General features: G+C 41.3%; 1 protein-coding gene across 2 annotated transcripts in view; it reads right to left on the minus strand.

The window, feature by feature from the left end:
• stab1 (stabilin 1) overlaps nt 1-13,956 on the minus strand; it is a 107,179-nt gene that overhangs the window by 45,300 nt on the left and 47,923 nt on the right. For both annotated transcript variants that reach the window (XM_074638304.1, XM_074638315.1), the window contains 12 exons: nt 13,825-13,923; nt 12,556-12,603; nt 12,027-12,160; nt 10,637-10,748; nt 8,871-8,948; nt 8,233-8,334; nt 8,041-8,145; nt 4,926-5,060; nt 3,504-3,632; nt 2,726-2,779; nt 1,114-1,227; nt 162-357 (listed from right to left, as the gene is read on the minus strand). In XM_074638304.1, coding sequence (XP_074494405.1) covers nt 162-357; nt 1,114-1,227; nt 2,726-2,779; nt 3,504-3,632; nt 4,926-5,060; nt 8,041-8,145; nt 8,233-8,334; nt 8,871-8,948; nt 10,637-10,748; nt 12,027-12,160; nt 12,556-12,603; nt 13,825-13,923 — 1,306 coding nt within the window. The remainder of the gene's footprint in view (nt 1-161; nt 358-1,113; nt 1,228-2,725; nt 2,780-3,503; nt 3,633-4,925; nt 5,061-8,040; nt 8,146-8,232; nt 8,335-8,870; nt 8,949-10,636; nt 10,749-12,026; nt 12,161-12,555; nt 12,604-13,824; nt 13,924-13,956) is intronic.

Consider the following 13,956-nt stretch of genomic DNA (forward strand, 5'->3'; position numbering starts at 1 on the left):
ATTTGCGGGTGCTTTGAGAATTACACAGTTTCTTTTTGTCTTATTTGTGCAGGTTTAGCGGCCGCAAAAGCCGCACAATTTTGTGAATTTGCCCCTCAGCATCTTTATGTGTGTTCAGGAGTGTTTCCGTCAGGATGAGTGTGAGTGTGTGTGTTCCTTACTGGAGGAGCAGTTGACTCCATATCGTCCTGGCTCACAGTCCTCACACGCGGTGCCGTGGAAACCCTCGAAGCAACGGCACTCCCCGTTGCCGTGGTTACCGTCCTGACACTGCCCATGATTTGAGCACCAGCTGCCGACGTCTCCGGGGCATTTGAAGCACTCGTGGCCATAGTAACCGGGGCAACAGGAGTGATCCTGCAGGACAGACATCAGTATTATTACTATTATTACGCCCTTTTCAGAACTGGAATCTGTAACACTTATGACTTCATCTGTTTGTTAAAGTGAGGCTGTTTATTTTTTAGACATCACAAGACAATATTGGAAAGAGCCACAATGCTCTGTGATATTTGTCAGCTGGTCCACAGAGGGTGGGTTGTCACTGCTGGAGAATAATGATACCAACGAAGAAGAGTCTTTACATTCACTCACAAAAATATATAAAAACAACAAACTATTATATAATCTGTATTTCAGTTTCTGTTGAGGGTTGTATTAGTATCGCCCTGTATTTACCTGATTAGTCTAAGTATTCTCATTGAAAACGTTTTAAAAAGTAAAAAAGAAATCATACTGACAACAGTTTATAATCAGAAAAACATTGTACTTCACCATAATATTCAGCTTTGGTATGAAGTATGATGAAGTATGATCGGCAGCAGTTTGAGTGGTAACAGTTGTGGTAGTGTAGTAGCAGCTAGTATTAGCTGGTAACACTAACAACAGCTAATTGTTGCAGGTATTAGTATAGTAGTAGCATTTGCTGTCATTAGAGCAATATTACTACTACTAGTGAAATTACAAATAGCCAAACAGTAGTCAAGAATATTTAAAGCCAACTGGACTTGAGATGAAAGTCAAGGCAAGAGTTAAAAACAGGGTTGAGGCTGAGTGAAAACTGGTAGTAGTTATAGTGGTAGAACTGTGGTGCTAGTAGTAGTGTTGGCAGACCGTGGTTAACCCAAGACATTTGACGACACAGCCTGGCATTGACTTCCTCCTGGTTCCGACTCGCTTCCTGTATTTACAGTTGGATCGCATGTTGGCCGGAAACTTCTCTTTAATCTGCAGTAGAAGACATTAGAGACACAATAGAAACCCAAACTGAGAGCTATTACAGAACTCAGGCATCTACAGAGATGACGAGATACACTGATGGCTGAAAAACTACACGTACACAATACAACTCTGACTTTATTTTGGCAATTAGAGCCTACTCAAGAAGTAAACACATGACACATAGAAACAGATTTCTTCCAGTGTGTGGTGCAAATAATAACAGCAACGCCTGTACAGCACACCGTGGTTAAATGTCATCTAGTCCTCTTAACCAAAATGTTCTTTTTGGTGTTTGATTTAACTCTGTAGTCATTTTTGGAGCCAAAGATCGTGTCTCTGGATAAAGCTTCACAGGTGTTCATGTTATTGCATCCACCCTCTTTGAACTATGCTCGCCCCAGTGTGATGACATCATCACGCATTGCGCGTAAAGCGTAAAGGCTCTGCAAGTTGTCGCAGTGCTTGGTTGTGCACCTCTGAAATTTTGGCTGGACTGCAGAGGGCCAGCCTTACAAACGCAAGTCTGTCACTGAGTGACTGACTGACTGAGTTAAGAAGTTACCCGATTGGTCGGCTGTGTATTCGAGTATCCTCATTGGCCGTTGCTCTTTTAAAATGAAAAGGCGGGGAACAGTCCCTTACGCAACCAGTCCAGTCAACAATCCAGCGCTATGCGTTCGGCTGACGAATAACAGAAAGTTTACGAGTAGGGCGCAATGTCGTTTCCTGTTTGAAATGGCAAGCAGAAAACCAAGGACCAATCAGGTGCTTACCACGATAGGGTAAGTCACCGCTTGAATGGCCAGTTGAGTGGAGCAGCGCGTCCCCTAGTGTCCTTGCCGGACCTGGTGGACATGTACTGCTGGATTTAACATTATAGAAATGACCACTGACTATTTGTGTAACAATTTAGCCACAAATTCACAGACTGACCGTACACGGCCCAGACATATACTCGGTTTGGAGTCTTGTAACTAGGCGCCCCGCTGTGTGACCAAACTTTTCAGGCATGACTGACACAATAAGATAAAAGCCAATCACTTAAATTAAGAAGTTAAATAATGAATTAGAAAGACTGCCACTTTGTTTTTAAATGCTTTAAAAACAGATAAGAACAAATATTTTGCCAACCGAATTAAAAGCATTTAACCTTTCAACCTTCATTTCATTATAATACATTTAATAATTTGACTACTTTCTTTACAGGGATTGTATAAAGGCGATAAAGTATGTCCATTAATATGAGATATGAGTTTACAGTTAATCACAATTCCTCCCCGGCACTGAGGAGTTTGGTCTATGGTGTTTTGCCGGTATCACTTGTTGACTTGCTTCTTCACAGAATCTTTTGTTTGTGTGCCCTCTGGCGTTTCGGAGAATACTGCAACAAACAAGGCATTGAGCATAAACACCTTTGTGCGTGCTCGTAGCTCGTGCGCCATCTGTGGAGGCCTGCCCCACGGTGCCTCGTGCGAGTATAACCAAAGCAAAACAGTTTTCTTACTGGTTTGTAGTTCAATAGGCATCGAGGTGGTCCTTCACAGTCTGTACACCTTCCCTGGAGACAAGGACAGAGAGAGAACAGAGGGGGTGGAATGCATAATCCAGCCATCCTGACAATAAACATCTGCATCTGCTGCAAAGTCTCCCCACTGCCAATATAATGATTTTGTCCAAAAGGGAAAATTAAATACTTGGAGCAAATGTGCTGAAATATAGGAATAATGCTTCAAATGTAAATAAACAGTTGAAAGAACACACTCCTCAGCCAGGAAATGCATTAAAATCTGCCTCAAAAAATAAAGTTTAATGTGGTTAGTTTGTTTATAGCCTAACGTTAGCTTTTTACTGCTGGAGATTGCATTCACGCTTCAAAAATTATAAAAGTGGTTTTCATTTGTGGAGATTATTTTACTGAACAAAACGTGTAAGTATTATAAATGTTTGTTTGCCACAAAGCTTATTTTCTGCAACAATCCAAAACCCAATGGAAAATCCCATTGGATTTTTATCCAGGGAACCCAGGGTAATGCTAACTTCCTGGTTGGCCTTCAAAAATACGTCATCACTGGAGCACTTGAGCCTTGTCATTGTTTCAGAGCGATGAGAGCAGCGTTGTGACTGGCTGAGAGCAGATTTATTAGTCACCTCACCCTCTGATCACCCAGCTGTCTATCATTCTATCAATCCATCCTGTCATTAATCCATTAATCCATCTATCTATTCTTCTTTCCATTCATTAATTCGTTCATCCACCTTTCCATCACTCTCTCCATCCTTACGTTGAACTGCAGGTAGACCTGTTTGCTGCATCTGTTGCGTTGGATTTTGAGGACCTCTGGGAGGACTATGATGACGCCCCTCTGCGTCTCTATGAAAGTGCCGTCAAGAGGAACGTTGTTCACAACTGTCTGGAGGACGAGAAACAAATCAGACTCACTCCGCCTGACTGGCAAAGATTTACACATTAGAAGACCATACTACTGTGTTTGCATGTTTTAGCACAAAAACAATGAATCTTTTATACTTCACTAAACATGTTTGTCATCTGTCAAATCATCCACTCAGTTTTTAGATTGATTTCCTTCTTTCCAGATATCCATCAGTTCATTTCTATGAAAATAAACTTCCAGAGACTTGCTGCATTGTTAGCTGGATTATCGCAATGTCACGAGATCACGTGAGAATCGCGGGATCAAATGTCGCATCAGTTATATCAGAACTGGAGAGTATTTCTGCATTGAAGGCGATGTTCTCGCCTTCAGTTAGTTTTGCTTCCATTAGTTTGATTGACAAATGGTTCATCCAATCACCTGCCAAGTATTTTTTGAAAATGCCCTTTCCCAAACAGTTTCTAATGACGGCTTCTCAGATGGTTCTGTGAAAGAAACCATCAGACGGGGTCGGGTTAGGTTTTAGAACTCACCGCTCTGAACTATACCAGACCGTGGGATGGTTTTCTCTCTCGGTGATAGAAGAGAAAGACACCACCTCCTTTTTGTTTATAAAGTATTGGTAGTCAAGTTACCCTTCTACCTCACTTCTCTTTTAAAACTCAAAACCTTTTGTTATCACACAAGCTCACAGGAATTTTTATCCCTTGAAACTCCTCAGATCAATACTGAGCTTGGTAAATTAGCTTTTAGTTTTTTTCGCACCAAATAAATGGAATAAATTACAAGAGGTACTGAAATTAGACAGGTATGTGTTGGTAGTTCAGTTTAAGTGTATGCTAGATGATATGGTTGTTCTTACTTTGGTTAATTCACAGACATGGTTGTTATTTATTGTTTTTATTTCACAGCTCTACATTTATTGTTTTTATTGTAGTTGTTGTATGTCCTTCCTTCTTATATACTGTATATCCTTCTACTAGTGTGGATGTGGTTTCAGGACATTGCTGTAAAAGAGCTCAGTCAATTCTCCCTGAATAAATAATGGTTGATGATGATTTTGCTGTTGTGCAGCTGTATCTCAGGCCTCATGTACTGTAACTTCGACCATAATAAATGTGTCTACATGTTGACTGGGATGGATTATTTCTCTGCATTTTGATTTTCACAGAAATTAACTGAAACTTGTGGCTGCCGGGAAGGAAATCATCTAAAACCTGACAGGAATGCAAAAAGCAGCAGCATGTTCCTTAATTGAACAGACGAGTCTTCAACGTTTCGGTGTTCACATGACTGTCCGGCTATTATTACCTGGTTGTTGTTGTTTAAGTGGAACTGGACCTGGTAGTCGTTGCCCAGCAGTGTGCTTTTCAACGTGCCGTCAGACAGGTGGTCGGGGAAGAGCAGTTCATTGAGAATCACATGGTACTTGAACACATCAGAGTCCTGGACAAACAGACAGACAGAGGAAGTGAGTTAAAGAATAATTCTGGTCTATCGATAATCACATCTCTGATATGTCTGTTGTTGTGTCAAATGGCAGCTGTTTCCACTGTTGGAAAAACAACTGCCCAATCAGAACGTATTACGTGAAACGAGGATGTCTTCTTCATGTGCCAGAGCCTGAGAAATGTCTCTAAGTGTGGATGAGATGTTTGCAGCTGTACAGGTTGTTGTAAGTTAAGCTAGACGGATGTTTTGTTATTAGTTATAGTTTATATTTTTTATTTTATTACTTTTCGTCAAACCTTTCCCCCCAGCAACCCGCCTCCTCAGTTCTTGTATCATGCCATAACTCAGCCACCGTTTGTCTGTTACTACAACTACAACTACAGTATATATATGTTTTTATAACCCGCCAAAAAATAAATTTAAAAAGAGCTATTGCATATCAATAAAATAAATAACACAAAAAAAATCTAATCCTATTGGAGTTGGCACCTTGCTGTGGTGGATTAGATTGGGAGTTTCTCTTTTTTTGTCATTTATATTTTTATTCAATTTTCCATATTAATTATACAGAAATGTGGATGATACATATGTGATATAAGAGGATTCATAGTCAACTAAGGCAGAAAGCAAAACAATAATAGTACAGAAAGAACTCGGTGACCCTGTGAGTTATTCCGACAGGAGAATGATCTTAGTTTCCTTGTAGTTTCAACCAAGTGGGCTTGGTCACAGGTTAGAGACCAGACAAATATCAGCTCCCTTGCTCAGATTTGAAGGCCATTGCAAAATATTTTTGTTTTTTTAACCTGAAGCGCCAACCCAAACTAAAAATTTCAATCCCAAACTTTATCCAGTGATTGTCAATTTTACTGCTGATGAAAAGAGGTACTGTATATAGTGATGGAAAGCTGAAGATCCTGCCGTTCTATAGGTGTATTGGTTGTCATTCTATCATGAAGGTAAGGGGGTGAACTTTGACCCTGAAGTGACCATGCTCCTTTTATTTGGCTTTCACATTTTTCTCAGGTTAAAAGTTTGTTAAAAGCATCCTTAAAAAAATAAAAAGAGGAAAATCATGTTTGTGATCTTCTGACATCTGATCTAATCAGTTTGAACACACCTTGGAAATCATCAAGACTCATTTTTGTGTTCATTTTTGTGTCATATCTATATCTTTTCATAACATATACCGTATATATGTAAATGTACCTGTAATTTCTATTTTATTTGAAGTTCTGTTGTATCGATTGTGGAGCTGAAGCATCTTGAATAGAGGATTAACTCTTAAATGAGATGGTAAATCAAATGAAAAATTATAGCCAAGTTAATCAGTCAAACTAAAGATTTAAAAATTAAACAACGCCAAAGGAACTCCTGGGTCAAATCATTAAGAGCACAGGTACGCACATTCACAGCTCATTCAGTAGCTGCTGTGTGAATGAATGATCTCAGTCGACTTTCTTCAAGAGAGAGTAGCTAATGCCTGCCCAGAAAGTCACTACATTTGTTGCTTAAAGGGACTATTTGTAACTTTCAGTTAGTTGTTAACAGCGACACCTGTGGCCGTGAAATCAACGAAAGTCAGCGTCGGGCTCGCGCTTGCTCGCTCTCAATATACCTGAACGAGCATCACTCAAAACAGTGAGGCGACACACGTCAGCTAAAACCACAATATCACTCTATATTTCAGCTGCTTGGCAGTAATGTTAGCTGACCAGACGAAGGTCTCTCCATGAACATGATTTAGATCTGATCCTAGTGTTGGCTTTTCCTGCCTAAGTGCAGGCTGAGGCAGCGGGGATCTGCAGCGTGTCTCTCTGCTCTCTCCGCCCGCAGCCGGAGAGAGCAGAGGAGACACCAGCACCCGGTCGGTAACGAGAAGACAACGTAACTCTCTGCAAAGCTCCATCACTTCACAAGACACGGAAAACCTCTGTTGGTCTGGAGGAGCTGCAGCAGTTATTTCTGCACAAACGTCCCCTGTACATTCACTAGATATTCTCAGAGCTAAACTAACTCTTCTGCAGTGTGGAGTGAGCGCGCGTTCACGTCTAGAGGTGGAGCGAGCTGAGCTGTCTGAGTGAAGGCGAGCAGGCAGAGGAGGAGGGTACAGCGGCTACATGCGAACGCGCATATGCGAGCGCGCATGTGTGCCGACCCGCTACATTTATACGCTTACAAAGTTACAAACAGTCCCTTTAGGAGGCCTTAAAAATCGATCAATCTAGCGAGTTAGTCTGTAAATTGAACAGCAAAAGAAAAGTATTGGCCTCGCAGCGCTGTTCCAATAGTTTTTGAGGGGACTGTAAACCTATGTCTGTGCGAAATGTGCTGCTTTTATAGCAAAATGCACAATTGTAATGAATATTTCAGCTTAGCTGCCCCACTATTGGGGAAATATTAGAAATACTTATTTTTCCTCTCAAAGGGGCGTTTTGTTGTCTGTGTTTGATTGACTGCAGCTGGCAGGCTGCCAGAGTGTCTGTAACACTGTTGTGAAGGAGAGACAAAGTAAACAAACTTTCTCTGTAGCCTACATGTCATGTGCAGACAGCCTGTTGTCAGTGGGACCAAACCAGCACCTTACTGGGCTAAAGTGATATATGCACATTATGCAGGTATGTTTACATGATGTTTAATATGCTGCAGCTGAGCAGCTAATTGTGCACCTTTCCCCGGTGAATGTTTGTTTGATCGCTCGTTCAACATGCTAAGGTGCAGGACAAGACATGTATTCATGTTGGTAAATCAGGTAAGACATGAGCATGAAAGCTAATGTGTGTTGTTGTTCAGAGTCTGTGGCTCTTGTGTTGTGCAGCTGCTGTATCGCTCAGTGTGACCATCTGCTCTGCCCGTGATCGCTGATGTTGCTGCTTCATTCAAATATGGTCACAATTAAGCAATTTGATTGGCTGTATGGAAACAAGTTCTCCATCTACGTAGAACATCATTAGCTCATATTATCTGGACCTACCAGGAGGGAGGGGTCAGTCCTGTTGAGGTGCTGCCTGATGGCATCATCTGTTGGCAGCAGGAGGGTGAAACCTAACGCCTGCAGATCTTCTGACAGATTGTACATCTGTGAAAAAACACACACACTAAAACACACTGAAAAAACCTAACAAGGTTGAGTTCAGACAGCTAAACAGACGGACAGATGTCTTACCAGAGCGTGCTGTCTGAACAGAGTGAAGGTGGAAGAGGAGTTCAGGAAGGCCATCAGGGTGGGGGGCTCCGGGGGGAGGTCTGAGCTGGACGGGGCCAGAATCTGATTATGACCCAAACAAATAAACAAACGAAAAAATACAGGGTTTCAGTTCATTAAATGTTTTTGTAGGAACCAAAAGGACTCTAATTTTACCCACAAAGGACTCTCTTAAACTTTCTATTTATATCACGTTTGAGGTCTAATTTATTTCCTCCGCCTCCTGATCTAACGACCCGGGTAAGGGAGGTGTGTGTGTGGAGGTGAACAGTCCTCTGCTCCATATCAATCTATTATTACTATCATTTTTACTATTCTCCAGAGATTCCATGATAACAAATGAAAAAATCCTTCTCACTCGGAAATGAGTTTCATTGGGCCTCTAATGACACTGTTGTCTATCAGTTCAACATACCAGTTTGCCATGAAACTTGCTGTGGATGTTTATGAACTCCAGAGGATGAATCCTTTTAACAACCCCATGATCTTTCCTCTACGTCAGCATCAGGACAAACTAGCTCCTATGTAACTGGTAAAGCTCTAAGAATAACCAGTATGTTGTTTGCACAACTCGGCCTCCTGGCAGTTAAGACTCTTACCTGGTCTATGATGTGAATGTAGCCGTTGATTGCAGGCAGGTTCGGGGTGAGAATGGAGGCGTTTCCAATGTGGAGCACCTGGAACACAACGACAACAGTTAAATACAGTATACACTGCATGTGTGTATCTGTGTGTGTCTATCTAACTCAGAACTAAAATATGAAAATTTGTCTGATGTGATAGTGATATTTTTGACAGAGTACCAGACACTCTCAAATTGTGTGTAATTAATGTCTGATCTGCTTAGGCGGTAGTTCATTACACCGTCTACACCTGGGACTGAGCTCTCCAGTGTCTGTGAGTGAAGCTGAGCTCAGAAGAGGCATGTATCATAGATCATCATCATAGAGATCACCAAGGTCAGAAAATAATTATAATGTGATGCTGCATAGACATATTCAATAATTAAGTAACAAGATTTTAAAACATTTACTTGGGCTGACAAATTAAATGATTTATTACAGTCCTGCGACAGCCACAGATGCCAAGATCTTTATCCTTTTTTTGTCAGAGCATTTGATTTATTGATTGCTGTCGGGATGTAAAGACAATTTCAACAAATGCAACAAAAAATGTTTTTTAAATGCATTACCTACCCTAGCTTTAATATTAATAAATACTTAAATGTTCAGTAATGGAAAAGGAATGGTTTAGACTTGTGGAAGATAATTTGTGTCCGATTTAGTTTTAGTCAGAATTTGAATGGAATTATTTTATATAAGAGGATGCATCAGTAGCTGTAATGACCTCTCCTTTCAGCTTGCCGTTATGTTACTTTCCCTGCCTGGGGTCGCTGTCCTGCACATGCATACCCTGTAACATGTGTATGTGGCCAAAAAATCAGTGTTCTCCAGGAGAGATCTAGCTGAGGAAACCAGGTTTCTCGTTAACATTAAGTTTAAATAAATCCACTTACTGAAGAAAGCTGACACTAACTTGTGCTCACTGTCCGTAACTAGCTGCCCGTGCTATAGACAGAGACGCTGCACAGAAGTGTTGGCCGGATGGCTGCACTGTTGTTTGCCATGAAATGGTCCAAACATGCAACTCCTCCTAAAACCACGACCTGTGGTCTTGATTTGTTTCTGTTTGCTGGTTGCACGTTTTTCCATGATACACTGTCAAGATATGTGTAGCCTACATTTCAAAAGACACTGGTTTATTTTTATTTAAATGGCACCAAACAATCAGCACTGCACAAAGGAATCTGCAGGTACGGATTTCCTGCCTGCTCGCTGTAGATTTGTCTACAGCACAAACCACAGTGCTGCAGTGCAACGGCAACTCCCACATGGACATGTATTGACACATGAATTGTTGCAGACGGCAACGGCTGCAGAAGAGACGGCACTAAGAATGACACGGACACCCGTAATACACCTGTGGTATTTGGAATGATGAGATGAAGATGAAAAATGAAAAATGAAAAGCGCCTTCTGTGTGCCCTCTTGACTGAACTCGTTGGCTTGCTCTCCTCACTTCCGTTTCTTTTTTCGTGCACTGATTCACTTAAGCTGAACCGCCAATCAGAGTGATTTCTCTCACCGACGAGCCCCACCGCCAATTCAACATGCTGGATCGGCCGAAAAACCTCCGTCACGGGCAGACTAGAGCCGACGGTGCGGGACACACCGAAAAAACTAGGCCGACAGACGCTCACCGACAGCCTGTCCAACGACGGGCCGTCATCTTGCTGTGTCAGGACCTTTAGTAAATCCATCTAAATGTGTAGTCAGTCAGTCTGTAACAATTACCCCATTCTTACCCCGCTGATGTTGCTGATCTCCCAGTAGGTGGGGGGGTTCAGTGTGGGCAGCCTGCTGCCCACCAGTCCCTCCAGGTCTTCTACAGAGTAGATCCCCTGCAGGAAGTGAGCCCTGCAACCAGGAAAAGCAAAAAATAAATGGTTATGACTCATTTCACTGAACACAAACTCACAACTTGCTCCTGGGATATTATGGCTGTGGCTTCAAGCCTGAAGGATCTGCATTTCATCACGTTTAATGTTCCAGAGGTGAACAGTGTCGTCAAATATTTACACCATGACAGATCAAAACAGGGTCACAACTTCCAGTGAATACATCCCTGTGATCCTTCTTTAAACAACTAGACTCAATTGTAATCCCTTTTTATGGGACTACAAAACACATAGAATTGGCAAGAAACACCTTTGCAAATCTAAAAGGAGATCCAAACTTTTATATTATTGGGCTTCAAACATTAGAATTATGACATACTGGCAAAGTAACACAGCAACTCCTCAAAACTGGCTTGAAATGGTACAGGAGGCATGTCAACCTTACTCTACAGTATATGTGCCATCCTTCTGAAACCTTACATAATAAGTATTGCATTCATATATACATATACTGTATATAGGAATCCATTGGTACCAACCATGTCACTAGCTTGTCACAAAGGAGGCTAAATAACGCTCCAAACTTGCGCAAAATTTTGGTGAGGAAAAACTGGCGTGGCCGTTTTCAAAGGGGACCCTTGACCTCTGACCTCAAGATATGTGAATGTAAATGGGTTCTATGGGTACCCACGAGTCTCCCCTTTACAGACATGCCCACTTTATGATAATCAAATGCAGTTTGGGTCAAGTCATAGTCAAGTCAGCACACTGACACACTGACAGCTGTTGTTGCCTGTTGGGCTGCAGTTTGCCATGTTATGATTTTAGCATATTTTCTATGCTAAATGCAGTACCTGTGAGGGTTTCTGGACAATATGTGTCATTGTTTTGTTTTGTTAATTGTTTTCCAATAATACATTTATACAAACATTTGCATAAAGCAGCATATTTGCCCACTCCCATGATGATAAGAGTATTAAATACTTGACAAATCTCCATTTCAGGTACATTTTGAACTAATAAAAAATGTGTGATTAATTTGCGATTAATCACAACTAACTATGGACAATCATGCGATTAATCGTGATTAAATACTTTAATCGATGGACAGCCCTTAAATATATAGTTTCATATTTAAGCACAAACTAAAAAACAAACAAAGTACTGCTACTTTCCTGAGCGTAGTGAGCAAAGTTTGCGTGTGTGTGCGTGTGTGTGTGTGTGTGTATGTGTGTGTGTGTGTGTGTGTGTGTGTGTGTGTGTTACACATGTCTAATCAGTGTGTGAGGTGACTGACCGCAGGAAGTGAGGCAGGTGGTGTCGGCTGGTCCAGAACGACCTCTGATCTGAAGTCATGTTCCTCATAGCTTCTCTGGACGGAACCAACAATGTGACGTTCTCATTCAGGTCCTCAGAGAGGCGACTGTACTTCTGACAACACACACAATTACAACTTATTTACAACTTAAATATAACTTATTTATATAATTTATCTTTAGTGTTTTTTGTTAAAACACTAACCTGTCATATTATTACAGTAGCTACATCTACTTTGAAATGAAAAGTTCTACGTTTTACAGCCTTTTTTATGATTTTGGCTCATTTAACATTAAACAGACCAGCAGCGTAGTTCAGAACCTACATGTACATTTAGATTAGACTAGATAACTACTTTATGGGAAACTAGTTACCAGCTAAGTTTAAATATAGCTTGAATGCAGTTTGGAAGTTACACTAGAACTTAAAGTAAACTGAAAACAGGGTGCAACACACAAGTTAGTTGTGAATAACTACAGTATAGAGCAGTGAGTCTGATTCTGACATACCTGAGTCAGTAGGTTGAAACTGGCCAGCTTTACGATCATGTCCAGCTCCTACAAACACATGCGCACGTAAACACACACACACACACACACACACACACACACACACACACACACACACACACACACACACACAAACACACAGTTATTATTATTATTATTGTCAGAGTCACCATTGAAGTGTTGCTCAAGCACTTGTGACGTAGTTATGTTATTAAAAAGCACTGGGAACTTGCTAACGGCATTTTTTAGACAGAACAGGGTGAAACAAAAACATGATTCTTTGATGCTTCACCAGTGAAGGTGTCGTGCTTCATTTTGAAGATTCATGTCAAAATGACAAAATGACTTGTAGCTTGTTGCTGTGTCACTTGTAGTGTGAACGCAGTATCAGAGTGGACGGAGTGTTTTTGTAGTTCCAACATCTCCAACAGAGTGAGATGTCTTCAGTTTCAGGAGTCGCATTCTCCCAGTTTAACTATCATTCATATCGTATTAATAATTTAAGCAGATCATTCTAATAGTTTTGAACCAGGACCTCCAGTATTTGGGTTAAATAACTTATGTAAAATAAGGTGTGCCAAAGCAGTAAGCTACAGCTGTTATTTCAATGTGTCAGATACACATTTAGTCAACATTTCATATCTTCTGCTGCTATGTAAATATAAGTAACGGACCAGACTTGATAAGGGCAGATTTATTTTTAATCAATATTACCAATCAATATTAAAGCAGCAAAAAAAGTTATTTTTATAAAACGGTTCCTAATGGCATCTGCAAGATTTCACAGACCGGAGGAAACAACCAATCAGAGCTGATCTGGAGCCTGCCGTTGTTGCAGCTGTCAATTACTCACAAACGCCGATCAAACGGTCAAACTAGGCAGCGCTGATCAAATATGAATCAATATTGATTCATATTTGATCAGCGCTGCCTAGTTTGACCGTGTGATCGGAGTTTACAAGTGATTGACAGCTGCCCCCATTGAATGAACAGCCAATAGGAACGCTCTCTGGCTGAGATGACCTGTGATTGGACAAAGTCTCCCGTCACGGGCTAGATTTTTTTAAAGCCTGAAAACAGAGCCATGAGGAGGTGCAGAAGTCTAGTTTCCTCTCAGAACACTTGAATTACAATATGCTGAAAGGTTATTATGGGATTTTTGGCCAATGATGCCAAAAACATTCTGCCTCCTGCAGATTTTAAGGACTCACATCAGGACCAGAGCCAATAACACCAAGACCCCCATATTATGCTGGTGTGAATACTCGCCTCCAGTAATGCTCCGTAGCAGATGGTGCCGTCTCCAGCGTAGCCGCCAGGACAGGTACAGGTGTGAGCTCCACCATCCTTAGAGGGCTCACACTTTGCCTGACAGAGTGTGCAGCAGAAAGGGATCATGGG

Source organism: Sebastes fasciatus, chromosome 1 (genome assembly GCF_043250625.1).
Source record: "Sebastes fasciatus isolate fSebFas1 chromosome 1, fSebFas1.pri, whole genome shotgun sequence".
Lineage (NCBI taxonomy): Eukaryota > Metazoa > Chordata > Actinopteri > Perciformes > Sebastidae > Sebastes > Sebastes fasciatus.